This window comes from Olea europaea, chromosome 14, assembly GCF_002742605.1.
Source record: "Olea europaea var. sylvestris chromosome 14, O_europaea_v1, whole genome shotgun sequence".
In the NCBI taxonomy this organism is placed as follows: domain Eukaryota; kingdom Viridiplantae; phylum Streptophyta; class Magnoliopsida; order Lamiales; family Oleaceae; genus Olea; species Olea europaea.
Window position 1 is genome coordinate 16,638,443 of NC_036250.1, and position 18,038 is coordinate 16,656,480.

General features: G+C 31.9%; 1 protein-coding gene across 1 annotated transcript in view; it reads right to left on the reverse strand.

The window, feature by feature from the left end:
• LOC111409582 (oligopeptide transporter 4-like) overlaps positions 1–102 on the reverse strand; it is a 7,131-nt gene extending 7,029 nt beyond the window's left edge. The window contains exon 1 of the mRNA XM_023039614.1: positions 22–102. Within this exon, the coding sequence (XP_022895382.1) occupies positions 22–102 (81 nt within the window). The remainder of the gene's footprint in view (positions 1–21) is intronic.
• Between the last annotated feature and the right edge of the window lie 17,936 nt (positions 103–18,038).

Sequence of the window (18,038 nt, forward strand, 5' to 3'; positions counted from 1 at the left end):
AACGATTTTACATGAAGGCACCCCGTACAATGATGCTATTATTGAAATAGCAGCATCCTGCGACAAGCCTGAGATGGCGCATCGTCGCCTATGACTATCCATCGTTGTCGTATAGGAAAACTAGGGAATTAGGGTTTACATGTCAATAATGTAGAGGAAAAGGGGTTAAATTAGGGTTCGGTGATTGATTCGGGGTGAGGGTCTTTAATGCAATTTATGAAATTGCAAGACCCTGCTTGGCAATTTTACCCTTGCTTCAAATTAGGGTTTTGTGAACAATATCTTGAGTGTGACCAATTTTTTGCGAATTGTGACCATTTGTGACATTTTATCTGTGAACCATTTTTTTGTGATCAAGTTTGTGTTTTTGTGACTTCACTTTGAATGTTTATGTGATGTATTCAGTGTGACGTGTGATTATTTGATTGTCACCTATTGTTGTGCAACTTATATTGAACAAATTCCTATTTCATAGATTACAACCTATTTTTCATCTACAAATTACAATTTTTATAAGTTATACAAATTCCTAATTCTTATGGTATGTAATTTTTTTAAAATTTTAATTTTAATTTTAATTTATCACATGATTTGTGAACTTAAAACTATACCACCTCACTTTTGAATAGTATACCTGAGATATAGGGTTTTAAGTAATTTTCTCATTAGTCAAATATGATAGCCGAATAAGCTCGAACTAAATCACCCGAAATCACGCCAAAAATTGAATTTAAATATGTTGACTATGTGTTACGCTAGTGAGAATCTAAGAAAACTTTCATGACATGAATACTAGAATACCAATGGCCAAGTTGTTACAAAAGTTTTAGATTAGATTCTAATATTTTCAAAGACATGGTTGTACTTAGAATACACGTGGCTTGTTTATAAATTGTATATAAATACTTAGTTCCTGTTTTATAGAGATTGAAATCAGATTTTTAATAAATTTTTATAAAAGTTGATGAAATATATTGTTGAAAATTTTCGTATCCTATAAAATATACGATTAAAATGAGTTATTGACTTTGACTTTAAACTCTACCTAACAAAGAATTTATTTTTTTATTTATATATTTTAAAAATTCACAAGTATTATTTAATTATTTGCTACTTATTTTTATTTAAATCAATTATAAATATTTTTCAAACATGCTTTAAGTTTTAAATCTAATGAAACAAAACTTGCATGTGGGAGGGAACTGTTGGCGGCCTAATCTATGGAAGAACAAAAATCAGCAGGCATTTGGCGGCAATATTTTTAACAAAATGAAAAAGGAATAATTATTTAATAATTTCCTCCCAATTTTCACAGTGAAAACCAATTCTAGATAGTATTCAGCGCCCGTTTGACAGCAATTTTCATTTAATTATAAGAAAAATCCGGTCTTTATATACAATATTTGGTCCTAATTAATTTTCATTTCATTACATTACATTTTTCTCTCTTTTATTTTCAATCACACAATATTTCATAAAATAATATTATACGTAAATCAAAAAAATTTCCTTTCTTTTAAATCACTTATTTTTTTTTTAAAAATATATTATTTTGCCTATTAATTTTTCCACAGGTCAAAGGAGACATAAATGAGCCCAACGTTGTACTAGCCATTTTAGACTACATTTATCCTGTCAATTAAAAATTTTAATGAAAAGATCCTGGTGTAACTTTTGACACTCAACATCGTTAGCAAAATATTTTTGACATTCCAATTCATAATGAAAGACAGCTGTCAGTTTTTGTCAAATATTTTTTGGCCTTTCTTTCTAGACGTGGGGCCTATTGATTATGCCCCGTTTGATACCCATTTCTTTTAAAATGTATTTTTCTCTCTTCTTTTTAATCACATTTTTATTAAAATAATATTATACGTAAATAAAAAAATTTCCTTATTTTTCAACCACATATTTTTCATCAATTTACTATTTAAAAATATATTTTTTCATAAAAATAGCTCCCAAACACTCCATATATATATATATAACAATCAGATTTTTCATTATAGTTGTGGGGAATTGCTGTCAAACAGGCACTTAACACTATTTGATAGTCGTTATAATGGGAAATTAAAAAAAAATTGATATTTTGAATAGTAATTTTTTTTGAAAATATGCAGTTAAAAAATTAAAAATAGATTTAAGTACAAAATATTTTTATGAAATAATGTTACTTATACATAATGAAGTTATATAACATTTTACATATAGGTGAGATGTCATAAAAGGAGTGAGAATTTATTTTTATTTTTTATTGAAAAAATTCGAATTCAATCATATTTTATGCTGCAGTATTTGTTCCGCTCTCACTACTTTATGCGTGTAGTGCTGTAATCCACTCTTTATTCAATAAAAGATTTATAATCCTATTAATGATGTTTAATCAAAAGCGCTATTGGTTCCACTCTCACTACTTTATGCGGGTAGTGCTGTAATCCACTCTTTATTCGATAAATGATTTATAATCATATGTAGCGGGATTAAAAATTAAATTTTTAGTAAACCCATAATAGAAATTGATGAAATATGTGATTGAAAAATTGTGGATCTTATAAAATGTGTAGTAAAAATTAATTGTTAATTTTGATTTGGATTTGGATTAAAATCTTGATTTTAATATTCACCAAACACGGGCTAAATTCTAATAAAAGCTTGAAAAGTTGTGTATTCTGTGAAATATACGAGCCGATGGCTAGGGTTGAGCCCCATTTTGGAAGGACGGGCCAAGCCCAAGTTGGCCGCTCATGGGCCTTTAAAAAGAAAAATAAGATAGCACTCGGTTGCATTTTAAAGGGTAGATTTTTTTTATTTATTTTTTAAATCTATCTTGCTCTGCTCGGCTCGGCTCAGAAAAGTCCAAGCTGAAAACTCAGATCAAGCTTAAATTTTTTGGTCGGGCAAAAGTTCGACTCTGCTCAAGCTTCGAATTTTGGTTCGACTCGTTAACATCCCTAAGAATTTTATATTTTTCTTCAAGAGAACGTTTGGCTACTTGAAAAGCAAGTCAAATAATTTTCAAGTGGGTTCTTATTTCTGTAATTAAATTAATTTTTTGCTAAATTAGCTCATTTATCTTTGCAGTTCAAACTTTTAGCAATGTAATTTAACAAGAAACTAGAACTATGGGTCCGTTTGATTGTAAAGATGGAATTAAATCGAATTGAAAACGAATTCTAGGAAATTAAATTGCCTGGAAATTGTTTTTCTGGGAATTGTAAATTATTGTATTTGATTTGTATAAATTTCCACGTGGAAAATGTAGAAATAAAAGTGTTTTTTTATATTCGTTTGACTTTATTTTACATGAAAATTGTCAATTAAAGGGATATAATTGCTGTGTTGGAGATGAAATTTGTTTCCATTGCTAAAAAAAAGGACCAAAAAAAAACAAAAAATTCAAGAAAATTATCTATCTTTTAGTGTTTGTTTGACTTTGTTTTATATGAAAATTGTCAATTAAAGGGAAATATTTTTTTACAATAATTCTAGAATTTGTTAACTTTGCCAACAAAAAAAAAAAAGGAAAACAATACATATATGCTACAATAACAGGAAAAATTAATTCCCACCTGATTTTCTCTAAAAAGCTAGAAAAGTCTAAAGTCCAAGAAAACATGGAACTTGAGCCCCTGTTTGGCCTCCATTACGGGGAAAATTTAATGTATAGAATAGTGTTTTTTGAAAAATGAGTGGTTGAAAAAGAAAGAAAATTTTTCGATTTACGTGTAATATTATTTTATGAAAGATTGTGTGGTTGAAAATAGGAGAGAGAAAAATAGAATGTAATGTAATGTAATGTAATGAAAATCAAACAAGGGCTGAATTCCATGGCAAAAAAAACCATATCAAACACTTGAAAGTGGGAAAATGGTTTATAGAAAAGATTTGACAATTAAACATGGCCAGAATTACTTGAATTCAATATATACAACTATCTAAATATAGTTTACTATAAATGGTAATAATATTTAGCACCACTGATATTAAAATACCAGTTTATGTGGCACTAATGTTACATTAAAGACCCGTTTGTTTCCCATTTTCATAAGAATGAGAATGAAAAATATAGTCGTTATGGGCCCCACACAAGAAATATGAATTTAAATTTGGTGACTTGATATGATGGATAACGGTCATATTTTTCATTTTAATGTGAAAAATAATAGGAAACAAACAGGGGCTAAATGAGAAGTATAATTAAGTGAATCACTTAATTTTATTTTTTATTTAGCATATCACTTAGGGTTCGTTTGATTGCAAAGTTGGAATTTGGGTGGAAAGAAAATGAATTTCAAGGAATTCAATTGATAGGAAATTGTTTTCCTGGGATTTGTAAATCATTGTGTTTAATTAGTATTGTTGGCATCACAAATTGGACCCTCCACGTGGTCAATCGATAGCTATTCCACGTATTCCTCCCCGCGCACAGTCAACGCACGGTCAGATGCACACGGCCGGAACCAGCAAGGGTAGTGGCGGCCGCATACACTCCGACAGTTAAGTTAACCTCAGATGATCGGAACAATACCAAGGTTGTGCAAGACAGTGGGAGGAGGATATATATTTGCTTATTATGGAAAGCTATGTTTTAAGATTTTCATTATTTTTGCCTCTTGTCAATCCTTGGGTATTTATAAGTGAGGAGAACCATTGGATGTGGGACATAAGGATGTCAATTTGAACCGACAAAATTGAAAATCGCGGTTAACCGAACCGAATGGGGCGAAAAAAATCGAACCGATGGTGCAATGGGGCGGATATGGTTTTTATTTTTATGAACCGGTTCGTGACGGTGCTGGTATGGTATTTACGCTGTCAAACCGAAACCGAACCGATTACCTGCTTAAAAAAAAAAAAAATTACACTATTTTTCTATCTAGCCCAAAACAAAATCCCCCCATTACATCTACATGACTCAACCGGCCAACCAACTTACCATTAGCCCATAATAATAGCATTAATATGACAGTATATAAATGCAAACCCTACTCTTCACAAACCCTATTTAATATGCCTTGTTATCAATAAATATGAATTACTTCCATTTAAATTATTATTTAGTATATGGATACATTAGGACAAATTTTAGAAAAAAATTCAAACTAAATTACTTATATTTTTCTTAATTTGTGTAAAAATGAAAACAAATTTCTCTCTGTGAAATGGGAGGGAATAGTTAACTAATTGAAACTGCAATGATTTTTCCACAGGAATCAGGAATAGGAAGTCAATTAAGCGCCTATTTTTGTAAAAATTGATGAAATATGCGATTGAAAAATTGTAGATTCCATAAAATGGGTTGTTAAAATTAATTGTTGAATTTAACTTAAATTAAAATCTTGATTTTAATCCATACCGAACAAAGGCTAAATTAGTCTTAAATTAGCAATCTATTCCGAATTTCAATATTTAAAATTACTTTTAAAAATGTTAACTATTTTAATTATGTTTAAATATTCAAATTCGTTAAATTATTAACGACAATTAAGTTATTTTATTATATTACTTTTTGATATTAATTTACTTAGGCTTATGTGCATAGTCATTGTCAAAGCTATTTGTTTGTCATTTTCGTCACCTAGTAGGAGACATTATCGTGCCTTAACAATTATGTATATATTTCATATAAAATATTAAAAATTTATAATAAAAAAAATGTCGACAATAACTTTAGATATTAAGAAAATCATGATATAATTATAGGGTTTGGATTATACGTCAATGGTTGTTTGATAACGAAAGTGAATTGATATTAAAAGAATAAAATTGTGTTTATATAGTTGAAAATTCACCATAGTAATCTCCGTAGGTGCAAAACCCAATAGGTGGGAATTGAAATCTATTGTTGTGGGCATTTAGACGGGAGGAGGAATTGATGTTTTTGGACATTTCGTGTTATGATTTGGAGTCGTCATTTTGGACCATTCTACAAGTTGATGAAAATATATGGTGTTAAATTTATCGTCTGTCACGCTAGAGAAAAGGTCATTCTACGTATTAATGAAGTTTTAAGTTACATATGTTAACTTCGACGTTTACCATTCGAAGTCATTGTAGCTCATATGGTGGAAAATTTGTTTTGCTTGTGAGTGGCACTTGGTCCAATCCCCCTCACCTCGATTTAACGACAGTGCTGTATCTCGAATTGTATATTCCTTGCTTTGCATTTAAGATAAGAGGTATGTGGTTCAATTCTCCTCTATCTCTTCCTCTCTTTTACATTTTTAACCCAATAAATAATGACTAAATAATTTTATATTATTAATTTTTGTTTCTAAAATCTTTAAAAAAATTACTTGACTCAAAATATTATTTCATAATATATATACTTCTATTGTTAGATTTTTTTCAATTTATTTTGTAAATCAAATTTGGACAATTTAATTACGGATCTTTATTCTTTTAAAAATTCGAAAATATTTTTCTTTTTGGAGTAAAAAATAACTCTCAAATTCAATTTTGAAAATTTTTGTCTTTATCGTTTAATCAACACTTTACATATAAATTTTGTCTTGTCTCATTTAAGATCATAAAAATTTGAAACTTGATCATATATATGTATACAATTCAAAAAAAATATATTTTTATTCCTTATTATTTTGTTGGAGATTTTTTTTAATAAAAATTTATGGAATATTAGTAAACAATTTCATTATATTGGATGCTCGTTTGATAACTACTCTACGCTTCGCCCTAACTCACTCAAGTGGCTGGATTCGTCCCTATCTACAAAACGTGCAACTATGTTGATCACTTCATTAATTTCGTGCAATTACGGTATTACCAAACCTCCAAATGGGATCATATAATCAGTAATACCAAATTTTCTGATGCAGAGGATCCTCAAAGAGGCAACTGCAGAGCATACTTTTGATACTACTTAAATCTTGCTCTTACTTATTCATTCTGAAATTTTCATAGTTGTCAAGACTATGGAGGAACAAAGAAAGGATTTTAGAAGAACATTGTTAAGAGGAACAAACTTTTTATTAAGAAGAGTTGAACTCGAGATGATTCTCAATGAAAGATAAGAGCTCCTTATATAGCGGAGGAGCCTCATCATACAACCGACACAAAACTAATAATACTATCAATGACTCATCACTTTTAATACAATACTTATTACACAAGGACATGACTCACAACTTAAAAGGACATGACTCATCACTTTACTAGCATGACTCACTACTTTTAGTACAATAATTTTACAACCAACTTTTAAAAAGTAAAGAATCTACTTTTTAAAAGAGATTTTATTGCAAACGACAAAATGATTATTTTACACGAGCTGCTGAGTCATCAAGGTGTTCCAAGATTTGCTTCTCGTCCAAGTTCATTTGCATCATCTGAATCAGAGGGGAGTCCATGTTGCTTGCACCAAGGCCAAGTTGTAGTGTCAAATTTTTCTTCAAAAAATTTTTCTTCCAATTTTTCAAGATTGTCTGGGTCTGTTGGATCAAAATCATACGACTGTGTTCCATAATCATATGGATCTTGAGAGTCCTGGAAAACACTGTCATTATAATTTATTTTCGTGTCCAAATATCTTGAGTTTTGTTTATCTGGATTGCTTGATCCTGATTTGTCCACGTCTATTTTATCAATTTTCATTTTTTCTTGAAATTCATTACAGAGATTGTTACGCAATTTTTGTCCTTCTGGTGTGGTTTCTGGATATTTAGATGTTTCTCCAAGGCATTGATGTGGCCTTCCCAAGTAAAGCTGGTTCCAATGGGTTTTGTCACTTTCCCAAGTAGCAGATGGATAGTGTCCAAATACTTGACCAAAAATTTGGCATTGTCCTTCTCTGTGTTTCTGAATGTCTTGCTGAATCTTGGTTGCATAGTCTAGAGGTAGAATTTCCCATGGAGCATCATCTTCTATGTCTGGCCAAATTTGTGGAGGAATTGTCTGGTTGATTTCAGCCATTTTTCTTTGAAATTCTTGAAACTCCTTTGGATACCTTTCCCAATCTTAATGGAGATTGAAAGGTTGGACTGCATACTCCTTGACATAAGAGAAGTGTTCATAAGAACCTGTTTCTGTAAAATATCCTTGCCGTTGGAAAATCAGAATTACAAAAACATTGTTTTGGGAAGTTCTCAAATCTCTAAATTTTAAAGAAAATGTTTCAAACATTTTTATCCAATGAGAAATAGGATAAAACCATTCGAAGAATTTCTTTGCCTCAAAATGTGCTTCTTGAAATGGATCATTTTTGTTAAAACTTCGAAAAGTGATTTCTTTGAATCATTCAAGAGATTCACAAACATTAAAAGAAACTCCAATTTGGAAAAGTTCCAGTAAGTACCACAGAAAACAAAGTAATTCCTTTGAAAATTTTAAAACTGCTTGGTGTGAGATTATATGGAACAAATTAAAAAATGGATAATCTGGATGAAATCCAAGACCACCAAGAGTTTCAATTCCTATTTGCCTGATAACAATGGACTGGTATTTTAACATGAACTCTTTAGCTCGGGAATGGAGGGTTTTGTCTCTGATGAGAGTATTAAGTTCTGGGGGAATTTGTTCATTTTGAGAAAGCAAATGAAAGGGAAGGTTTATCATACAGATTACAGGGATAGGTTGGGAGTGAAAAGCTTTTGGTCTGGTGAGTAGGTCTGGAAGGAGGTTGGTTTTTCCCTTTATATGTTTGACATCAAAGTCAAAGTTTGAAAACCATTCTGCCCATCTGAGTAGTTGAGAATTTGGAATTTGTTTTTGTTTGAATGAAAGCATTTTAGGGAATGCTGACATGTCCATTTCAATAAGAAATTTGTGTCCAATGAGATGAAACTGAAATTTCTCAATTCCACGTTTTACCGCCAAGATTTCTTTGGAAGTGGAATAATAATGTTTTTCTGCTTCTGAGAATGCTCCACTTTTGTATCCACACATGTTTCTTTTTCCATTTTTCTCCTCCAATAGAACTGCTGCCCAATATAGATCACTTGCATCAGTTTGTAAGATCCTTTTCCCGTTAGTAGGGATGGATAGAGCTGGAAGTTCTTGCACCTTTTGTTTGATTTTTCGAACTGCTTCTGTTTGTTTTGAAGACCACGGTGGTGCATCTTTTTTCAGCGTGTTTTGCAAATTGTCTAATAATAGGAGTTAAATGATCAACAAAATCGGCCATGTAATTTACAATCCCAAGGAACTATTGGACTTCTCGTTTAGAGAGATCTGTGTCTGCAAACTTTAACAATTCCTGATCAACATGTGGTTGTAAAGAATATTGACCATCTTTAATATGCATGCCCAAGAAATCAATTTCAGAGACTCCAATAACCATCTTTTTCTGAGAAAGCATTACTCCAAATTGTTTTGTCAGATCAGCGAATTGAGACAACAGTTGAGAATGAGAATCGGCATCTTTTGAGAATAAGAAAATATCATCAATATAGATTAATGCTGACTCTAATATTGGATGATAAATTCTTGTGATAGCCTTTTGGAACAATGAGGGGGCCGTCTTAAGACCGAATGGCATAACCGTCCACTGATAGTGGTAGTTTGGGATATAGAAACCTGTCTTATGCCTTTCATCTTTCTTAATTCCCAATTGTCAAAATCCCGCTTTTAGATCAAACTTTGAAAATATCTGCGCCTTAGATAGACTGGCAAATAAAGTTCTTTTGTTTGGAAGAGGGAACTTGTCATCAGTAAGGAAGTGATTCAATGGTTTATAATCAATCACAAGTCTCATTTTTCCACGAACTTGTTCACTTCTTTTGTTGACATAAAATGCTTGGCATGCCCATTGAGAAGTAGTAGGTTCAATGAGACATTCATCTTGCAATTGGCTTAACTCTTTGGTTGCTAACTGGAGGTGTTCAGGGCTCATTCCAATATGGCTGGCTTTAGTAGGGTTAACGTCTTCATTTCTTTTGAAAGGTAGGGATATGAAAAAATTTGGATTTTTCCATAGAGGGTGAGTGCATTTGGTGAGAAATTCTGTGTGAGAATCTGCACAACATTCTCGGGTTAATAGGCTTGTTATATCATCAAGGCTGGTTATGGAAAAATATGTGGTTGGCTGTATGTATGGCAAAAAGTAGGACTTGTATCTCAGGCCATTTGGAAGAGGAATAACACGTTTTGCCCACAATTGTCGAATGATGTCAAAACCGATTACAATATCCTTCCCTGGTAAAGATGATCCAAGTAACTTGTGTGAGACATTACATTCAGGAAAGAACTGAAGTGTCACTGGCTTACTTATCAACTCTGTTGAAAAATACTCATTATTGGCTGCCTGGAATATTTGCTGATGTGTTTTCCACATGTCTTTGGGGAGAATGGCTGGATTTAAGATTGAACAAGCTGCTCTAGTGTCAAACAGACCTGCAACTGTGATTGGTCTTTCATATTTTCCTGGAAATATTTTGACTTCAACCATCGGAACTGGAAGACTAAGATTGATTACTTGCATTCCATAGCATTCCTCTATACTGTCATAGCCATTAGTGCTCTCATCATCGGAGTCAAATTCCAGTACGAAGATAGTTTCAGGGGACTGCTCATCTTCTTTAGAGAATACCGATTCAAGGTCCGCTTCTTCTTCCACTTTTGTTGCTGCATAGATTTGGTGTAAAATTTTCTCCTTCTTTTTGTTGGTACAATTTTTTGCAAAATGGCCCTTCTTTCCACAGATAAAACACCTGTCTCCCTTTTTCTTTGTGAATTCCCTTTTAAAATATCTTCTTTTTCGAGGAAAAGATTTGGAAAATCTTTTGTTCCGAAATTTGAACCTCCTTCTGTGGAATTTCTTCTTTCTTGGACAATCACAACTCTTGTTATCATGTCAGCACTTAATCTTCAAATCTGGCTGATCACACACCTTTTCAAGCTTCTGTCATATTGTACTAATATCCTTTAAAAACTCTCTTTAATTACAGAGTTTTTTCAAGGTTCTTTTGACCCAGTTGTGAAGCTCTCCAAATGAAGTGGTTCCCAATGATTGTCCTTTTATTTCAATCATTCTGAGTGTCTCTTGACCAAGAGGCTGTGGGATAGACTCTAAGTAAGCCTGCTTTCTATTTGTATCGTCCATTCCACCAATGAGGTAGTATCGTCTGGCAGCATTGTGGAAATGTTTATCTAGATCTTTAGGATTGTAAGAACAACATTTCAATTTGAAGAATTCTTCTCTTGCAATATCCTTCAAATGATCCGTCTTTCCATAGAATTCCCAATATAATGATTCTATTAAAGCATCTATTGTTGGGAAATTAGAATATTGGATCTGGCGATATTCTCCAAGAGCATCATACCAATCTTTTAAGAACCCAGTGATTCTTGCCAAAAAAGATTTTATGACTGCAGAATGAGTCATATTTGGCCTTTGTAATTCTGCTAAACACCATGCTTTCATTTCTTGAAATCTTGCTTTCCACAAAGCTGGAGGAATATCATCAAAAGTAAATTTGGTTGCTGAAGTACTATTTTGTGAATAATAATTGTTCACAACATGAGGATCAGCAATTTCTTCATCAATTATTTCTGGCTCATCAACAACAGGAATTCGTTGTTGAGTTTGACTTGATTGTGTTCTGTCAGCCATATAAAAAGGAGGATGATCTTCTAGAAATTCATCTGAGGACTCTTCAAGTTCAGAACTAGTTTCATTTGGGATGGTTAAAATAGGAGTTATAGAGGAACGATTTTGAGTTTTTTGTAGGAAAGTGGTTATAGGGTTTTTTTATCATCATTTGTGGTCTTTTTTTTGGGTTTGGTGGAGGTTAAGTTTGTAGATTTTGTGAGGCTAATGGTTTGGTTTTCTTTATATCGGAATAAGAAAGGGGTGCCAATTTCTTTTCCCATTCTTCAGGAGTGAAGAGTGAAGATGTGGATTCATAAGCTCCTGTTGAATACATGGGTCCTGAAGTTTGTGATATATGGGTATATAAGATAGGGTGATATGGAGTAGAAGGTGGGATCATGGAATTGTTTTCAAGAGAAATGAGTTGTTTTTTGAGATTTCTTATTTCTCTTTCTTGATCTGTTATGGGTAAACGGTTTTGTAAAAGGGTCATGATTTCAGCATGGAGGGTTTCAATCTTTTGTTTACAGGCTTGAAGAGGGGTTAATAGTGTTTATGCTTGTTGCTGTAGAGTCCTTTCAATTCTTTGCTGACTTTGGTCAATTTTTCTCAACAGGGAATTTTGTTGGACTGCATTTTCTGACTGCCAGTTTAAAACTGCTTCTGCTGCTGAAAGCTGGTCAACTGAACCATCCGATTTTCTGGATGTGAGATTCCTGATCTTCCAGGCATGAGTTGACTGCTCTTTGTCAAAAGAGGACAATGGAGGAAACTCTTCTTGTTGAGGAGGGTGGAACATAGCTATAGGCATAGCTATCTGAGGAGATGGAGGTGGACTATTATCCCAGTCCCATTTTTTATATAGTTGGTCGCAATCCCATGGATCATCATCATCCCAACCAGTAGGAATAATAGATTCATCACTTGTAGGAGGTGGAGTGTACTTGACATAATAGTCAAATTTTCCAGAGGGTTCTCCTAACAAATCAACTCCTGCAGATTTGTTTTCGTATGCTTCACACAACTTTTGTTGGCTATTCTTCTTTTTCTTCTTCTTCCTAGAAGGATGATCGTTAAATAGATCTTCTTCATCTTCTATGCATCTCGCACAGAAACATACATCCCAATAAATATGCCCTGAGTTATCAGATTTGCAATAAATTGGCCTGCCATTTGCATCAAATCCATAAATGGGAATTTCTCCATTGGAAAAAGGAAACCGTGTTGGAAAACAGGGAGGCTTTTTATTTTCAGGTTCTTTTTGATACATGATTTCAACTTCGCCATTTGACTTTCTCCTGAAATGATGAGTTGCTGATTGTATGGGCAGAGAGTCTTTTTACGCCTGGTGATGTTGCTCATAACTAGTAACCCAGGTTTGAGGGATCAATTTAATGAGCTCAGATCTAGGAATCTGTCTAGAGACATATGTACAGCTTGGCTGATCTGTTCCCATCTGAATTAATAAAGTATCATCCGTCCCATTAGGAGTGACAAAATCAAGAGAGTGATTTTGAATTCTGTAAGCCATCTGGTCATGAAGTGTTGCTCCATATGTGACTGCTGTTGGAATTGCTCCAACAATTTGGACCTGGATTTTTAAAGCTGATAACAATAATGGATCTGCAATTGGCATATTAAAATTTGGAAACATAGTAACAAGTACTGTTCCCGCATTGAGTGTAGTTTCCACAGTGCCAATATACGCTTGTTGATAATCAGCAAATCGTGTATCTAGAAGAGCAATTCTAGAAACAGCAGGGAGACCTTTTCTTCCATGGAGGGTAAGTGCAATTCTTACAGCTCCAAAATGAAGATGGGTAAAACCTTCAGATAACCATACTTTTGGAAGATGAGATGGTAAATCTAAGGTAACAAACTGCTCCTTTTCAGTAGCAGGTAGAAGATGCTGATCAAACTTTGATGCCTGAACATATTGTTTGATTTGGGATTTTGATGGTGAAATGATACTTTTAACAGTTTTGGTGAAGGAATTTCGGGGTTTGTTATATGGAAGATAAGGATTGACAAGAGGTAGATCTGTAACTGGGATTTTTTCAGATTCAAGTAGGTAAGATATTTCATAAAGGGAGTCGATTTTAGAAGCATTAGATTTTCGAAAGGAAGTGGAGGGTGCTAATATAGATGAACTAGAAGACTTAGACATAATTTTAAATGTGTTCTTCCTAGTTTCTTTCAAATTGGATAATTTCAATCAGAATAGTAAGATCAAGATAACAACATGGCTCTGATACCAGCATAGTGGGGGTGTGGTAACACTCTGTATTCTAGCCCACAACAAGCCCTTTGGGCAACAACATAGGGCCTGACTTTCGGTATTACCAAACCTCCATATGGGATCATATAATCAGTAATACCAAATTTTCTGATGCAGAGGATCCTCAAAGAGGCAACTGTAGAGCATACTTTTGATACTACTTAGATCTTGTTCTTACTTATTCATTCTGAAATTTTCACAGTTGTCAAGACTATGGAAGAACAAAGAAAGAATTTTAGAAGAACATTGTTAGGAGGAACAAACTTTTTATTAAGAAGAGTTGAGCTCGAGATGATCCTCAATGAATGCCATATATTGACTTGAACATTAAAATTAATGAAAGGATGCGTGTATGTGTAAGTCCACGCCACCCTATCTCACTTTTGGAATATACTTTATCACAAAAATGCTTCTTTTGGCCCATTAAACAACACTTGAAGGAAGGGAAATTATTTTTTAGAAGTTTTTCATTCTTCACTACATAAAGTTTAAAAAATTTCCTACTTTTTTAATCACACGTTTTTCAAAAACTCGCTATTACAAAACTCATTCTTTCAAAAAAAAAAAAAAAAAAAAAGCTCTTAGCCCCTATTTGTTTCTCATTATTTGACCATTAAAATAAAAAATATGATCGTTATCCATCACCTCAAGTCATTATATTTGAATTTCTATTTTTTGTATAGGGTTCATAAAAACTATATTTTTCATTAATGGGCTAGATTCAATCGATTTAGGTTGTAAACGCTTTTAATATGTTTAATGCATTTGATTTGGCGAGATCTATTATTTATTTAAATTAATTTTGTGATAAATAATATTAAATAATAGAATCCGAAGATCCAATTTTTAGGTAATCTGTTAATCACAAGGAGTTGTGATTGTGAGATACAAATTACATATAATTGGATCTTGAATAAATCATGTTCGTAAGTAATAACGAGATACAGATATCGTTAATACAGTTAGACAATCACATGTGGCATTTCTTACTTGTGAAGTAAGTAGCTGATCTCACTAGCTAAAGTGTGGTGACACTTAAATGAACACGTGGATGTTTTGTTATAGAACAAAATATTGGAGACCCGCTAAGAGATTCCACATGGATAACTATCTGAGTGTCAGTGGTTAATCTCTAACGTTCGGTAGTGGAATTGGTCCTTTGACTTAAGGTCGTCATGGTATCTTATATGAGGACAGTCATACTTTGGCAGTGTTGGATGTTGCTCTGAAAAAAGGCTGCTAATACGACATCGTTCGGGTACGTCAAGAATCGTATGAAGGTTGTGATCGATCAATAAAGGATTCGTCACACTTAGATGCTAGGAGATTATGATCTGTGTTTCATTCAATTAAGTCGATGATGAAATCCTTGGCCAAGATGTACTCATAAGTCGAAAAGGAGTTTTCGATTTATATTGATTTAATAGTGGAGTGAAAGATATGATTGATGATCGAGATTGACACAATTCCAAATCTCGTAATTGATCGGATCATATTGACGAAGGGATTATAGTTTCACGGTAAACGAACGAATTTAGTTTTGTCATACCACGTGACATTTCCCGTCACATGTATTGCCCTGACACATTGCTAGATGTCAATCAGGGACGGCGAGTGTGAATTGACAACAAATTAAAAGGGTGTTTGAATTTATCAATTTTGATTAGATCAAAATAATATTTCACGTCGTTAGGTATCGTGGTCGGGAACCTAATATGTTGCACACAAAAGAGAATTGAAAGATTGCAAATTGCCAATTGGTTAATTTAACAATCGTTGGATAAATTAATTAATTGGATTTGTTATTTATATTCCCGAATTAATTAATTGGATTAATTAATTCACGGATCGGGTTTAATTAATTGGATTAATTAAATATTGGACCGGACGGGACCGAGTCCGTTTAGGTATATATAAATACATAGCTAAGATTTGAGGTCCATAAGGTTTTCATTATTCTTGTTGGCACAAGAGAAAAATCCTAGCAGTTGCAGTCTATTATCTGTGTGGATTTCATTGGAGGCTGAACAATTGGACAGCTGTGGGAGGCAGATTCAAGCTGCTGGAAAGGAATAACGCGAGAGAGTTTGCAAATTAAAAGAAAAGGTATATTTCTTATCACAGTTTTTATTTAAATACAAAGTTGAATTTTGAATGGGAATTGAAATTTGTTAAATTCCGTTGTGCATGTTTAAGTAAATTCCCAACATAGTTTGCATCCCTATTTTTGAAGTTTTGAGAATGTTAGATTGTGTAGCAATATTTGTTGCAAATTTATGTTTTCGAGTTATGTGAGTACAAGAAACGTTTTCTAATTTCTAAATTTTTTCTTTTCTTCACATTTTTATTTATTTTTCATTGTGGGGTTATTTGGGATTTATTTTCATTTATGGCGGAATGTGTGAAACTTGATGAGGATACATCTCTTCCCATGTTGCTGATGATACGTTCAACGAACTCTGATACGACGGAAATGACAATACCCTGTTTGATGCCGACATACGTTCATATGTTGAACGAGGCATGCATTTCACTACATTTTAATTACAACAAATATTTTCTGCTATTGTTTAATTTCAATTTTCACATTTATATCTTAACTTTTTTTAGTGGATTTAATAATCTTAACAATAAATTACACCTTTGTTTGACAACTATTATTTATCATGCTCATTTTCAATCACACATTCTCATTATAAAATATTATTCAAATAAATCCATTTTTTTTATAACTTTTTAACAACATAGTCTTCAAAAATGTACGATTCAAATAAATCCTTTTTTTAACAACATATTCTTCAAAAATTTACAATTCAAATAACTCCATTTTTTTAAAACTTTTTAACAACATATTCTTAAAAAATTTACGATTCGAAAACTTATTATATATATGACATAGGCTGAATAGCACATCCTGTCTTCGATGATGCTTTTATCAAAATATCTGTCAACGCAATTTGAAATGACATGTTGATTTTTTGTTTATTTCAAAATACGAGGGACACATAAGTATTTTCACTATCTCTCAATGGATTTTTTTGAACAAAAACAATAATCAAGAATAAGATGTACTCATTTATAAAAAAATAAAAATAAAAAAGAATGATAAAAATTATTAAGAATACAAGTACACAAAAGAAGTAAAAGTAAAAAACCATCATTACAATTCACACGTAATGCATTTAGCACACAGTTTTTGAATGAATAATGCTAAGTATACAATGTGAGTTGACATTACCGTGTACATTCTATTGGAGTTTATAAAGTTGTGGGTGGGAAAGTATCTTTTTCTTTAAAAACTGATACAAGTTGTGTTGATACATGGCACGTCTAAACAAATATGATGTATGTGTAGCATAATTGATTATTGAATACATGTACCTTTGTGGATAATATAGGATGCATTTGGTTTGTTATTTTCAAAACGCTTTCAATTTTCGATTTTGCAAAATACTGAAATCGTGTTTGGTCTGTTATTTTTTAAAAACTGATACAAGTTGTGTTGATACATGGCACGTCTAAACAAATATGATGTATGTGTAGCATAATTGATTATTGAATACATGTACCTTTGTGGATAATATAGGATGCATTTGGTTTGTTATTTTCAAAACGCTTTCAATTTTCGATTTTGCAAAATACTGAAATCGTGTTTGGTCTGTTATTTTTTAAAATACATTTTTCAAAATAATGATAAATCTATAACATAAAACTCAAAATACATTTTTGAAGTTTTAAGTGTTTTTAGTGAAAATTTTGAAAATACTCAAAACATGGAAAAAGAGCAATTAAATAAAATAAAAAATAAAGAAATTTAAAAATATAATTCTAATGAAAAGATAAAAAATTGAAAAATAAAATCTAGAATTCTAAAAAATTAAAATTAAAAATCTGAAAAAGTAATTATAAAAATTTCTAGAAAAATAAAAATTTTATAACTGTTAATGATTATTTACACAAAACATTTAATATTTAAATGAACACAAACAAATATATTTTAAGTCCACGGATTAGTTCTTATTTTTATTTCCTGAAATTTTAAATTAATTTTTAATTTTAATTTTTAGTGAGAAAAAATATTATAAGATTCACCAATTTTAAAATGTATAAAACACTTGATAATATATTAACATAAAATTGTTCCTTTTTTTTTAACTAAATAAATAAATTTTTGAAGTAATCAAATTCAATGGAATAAAATGTAATCACACAATT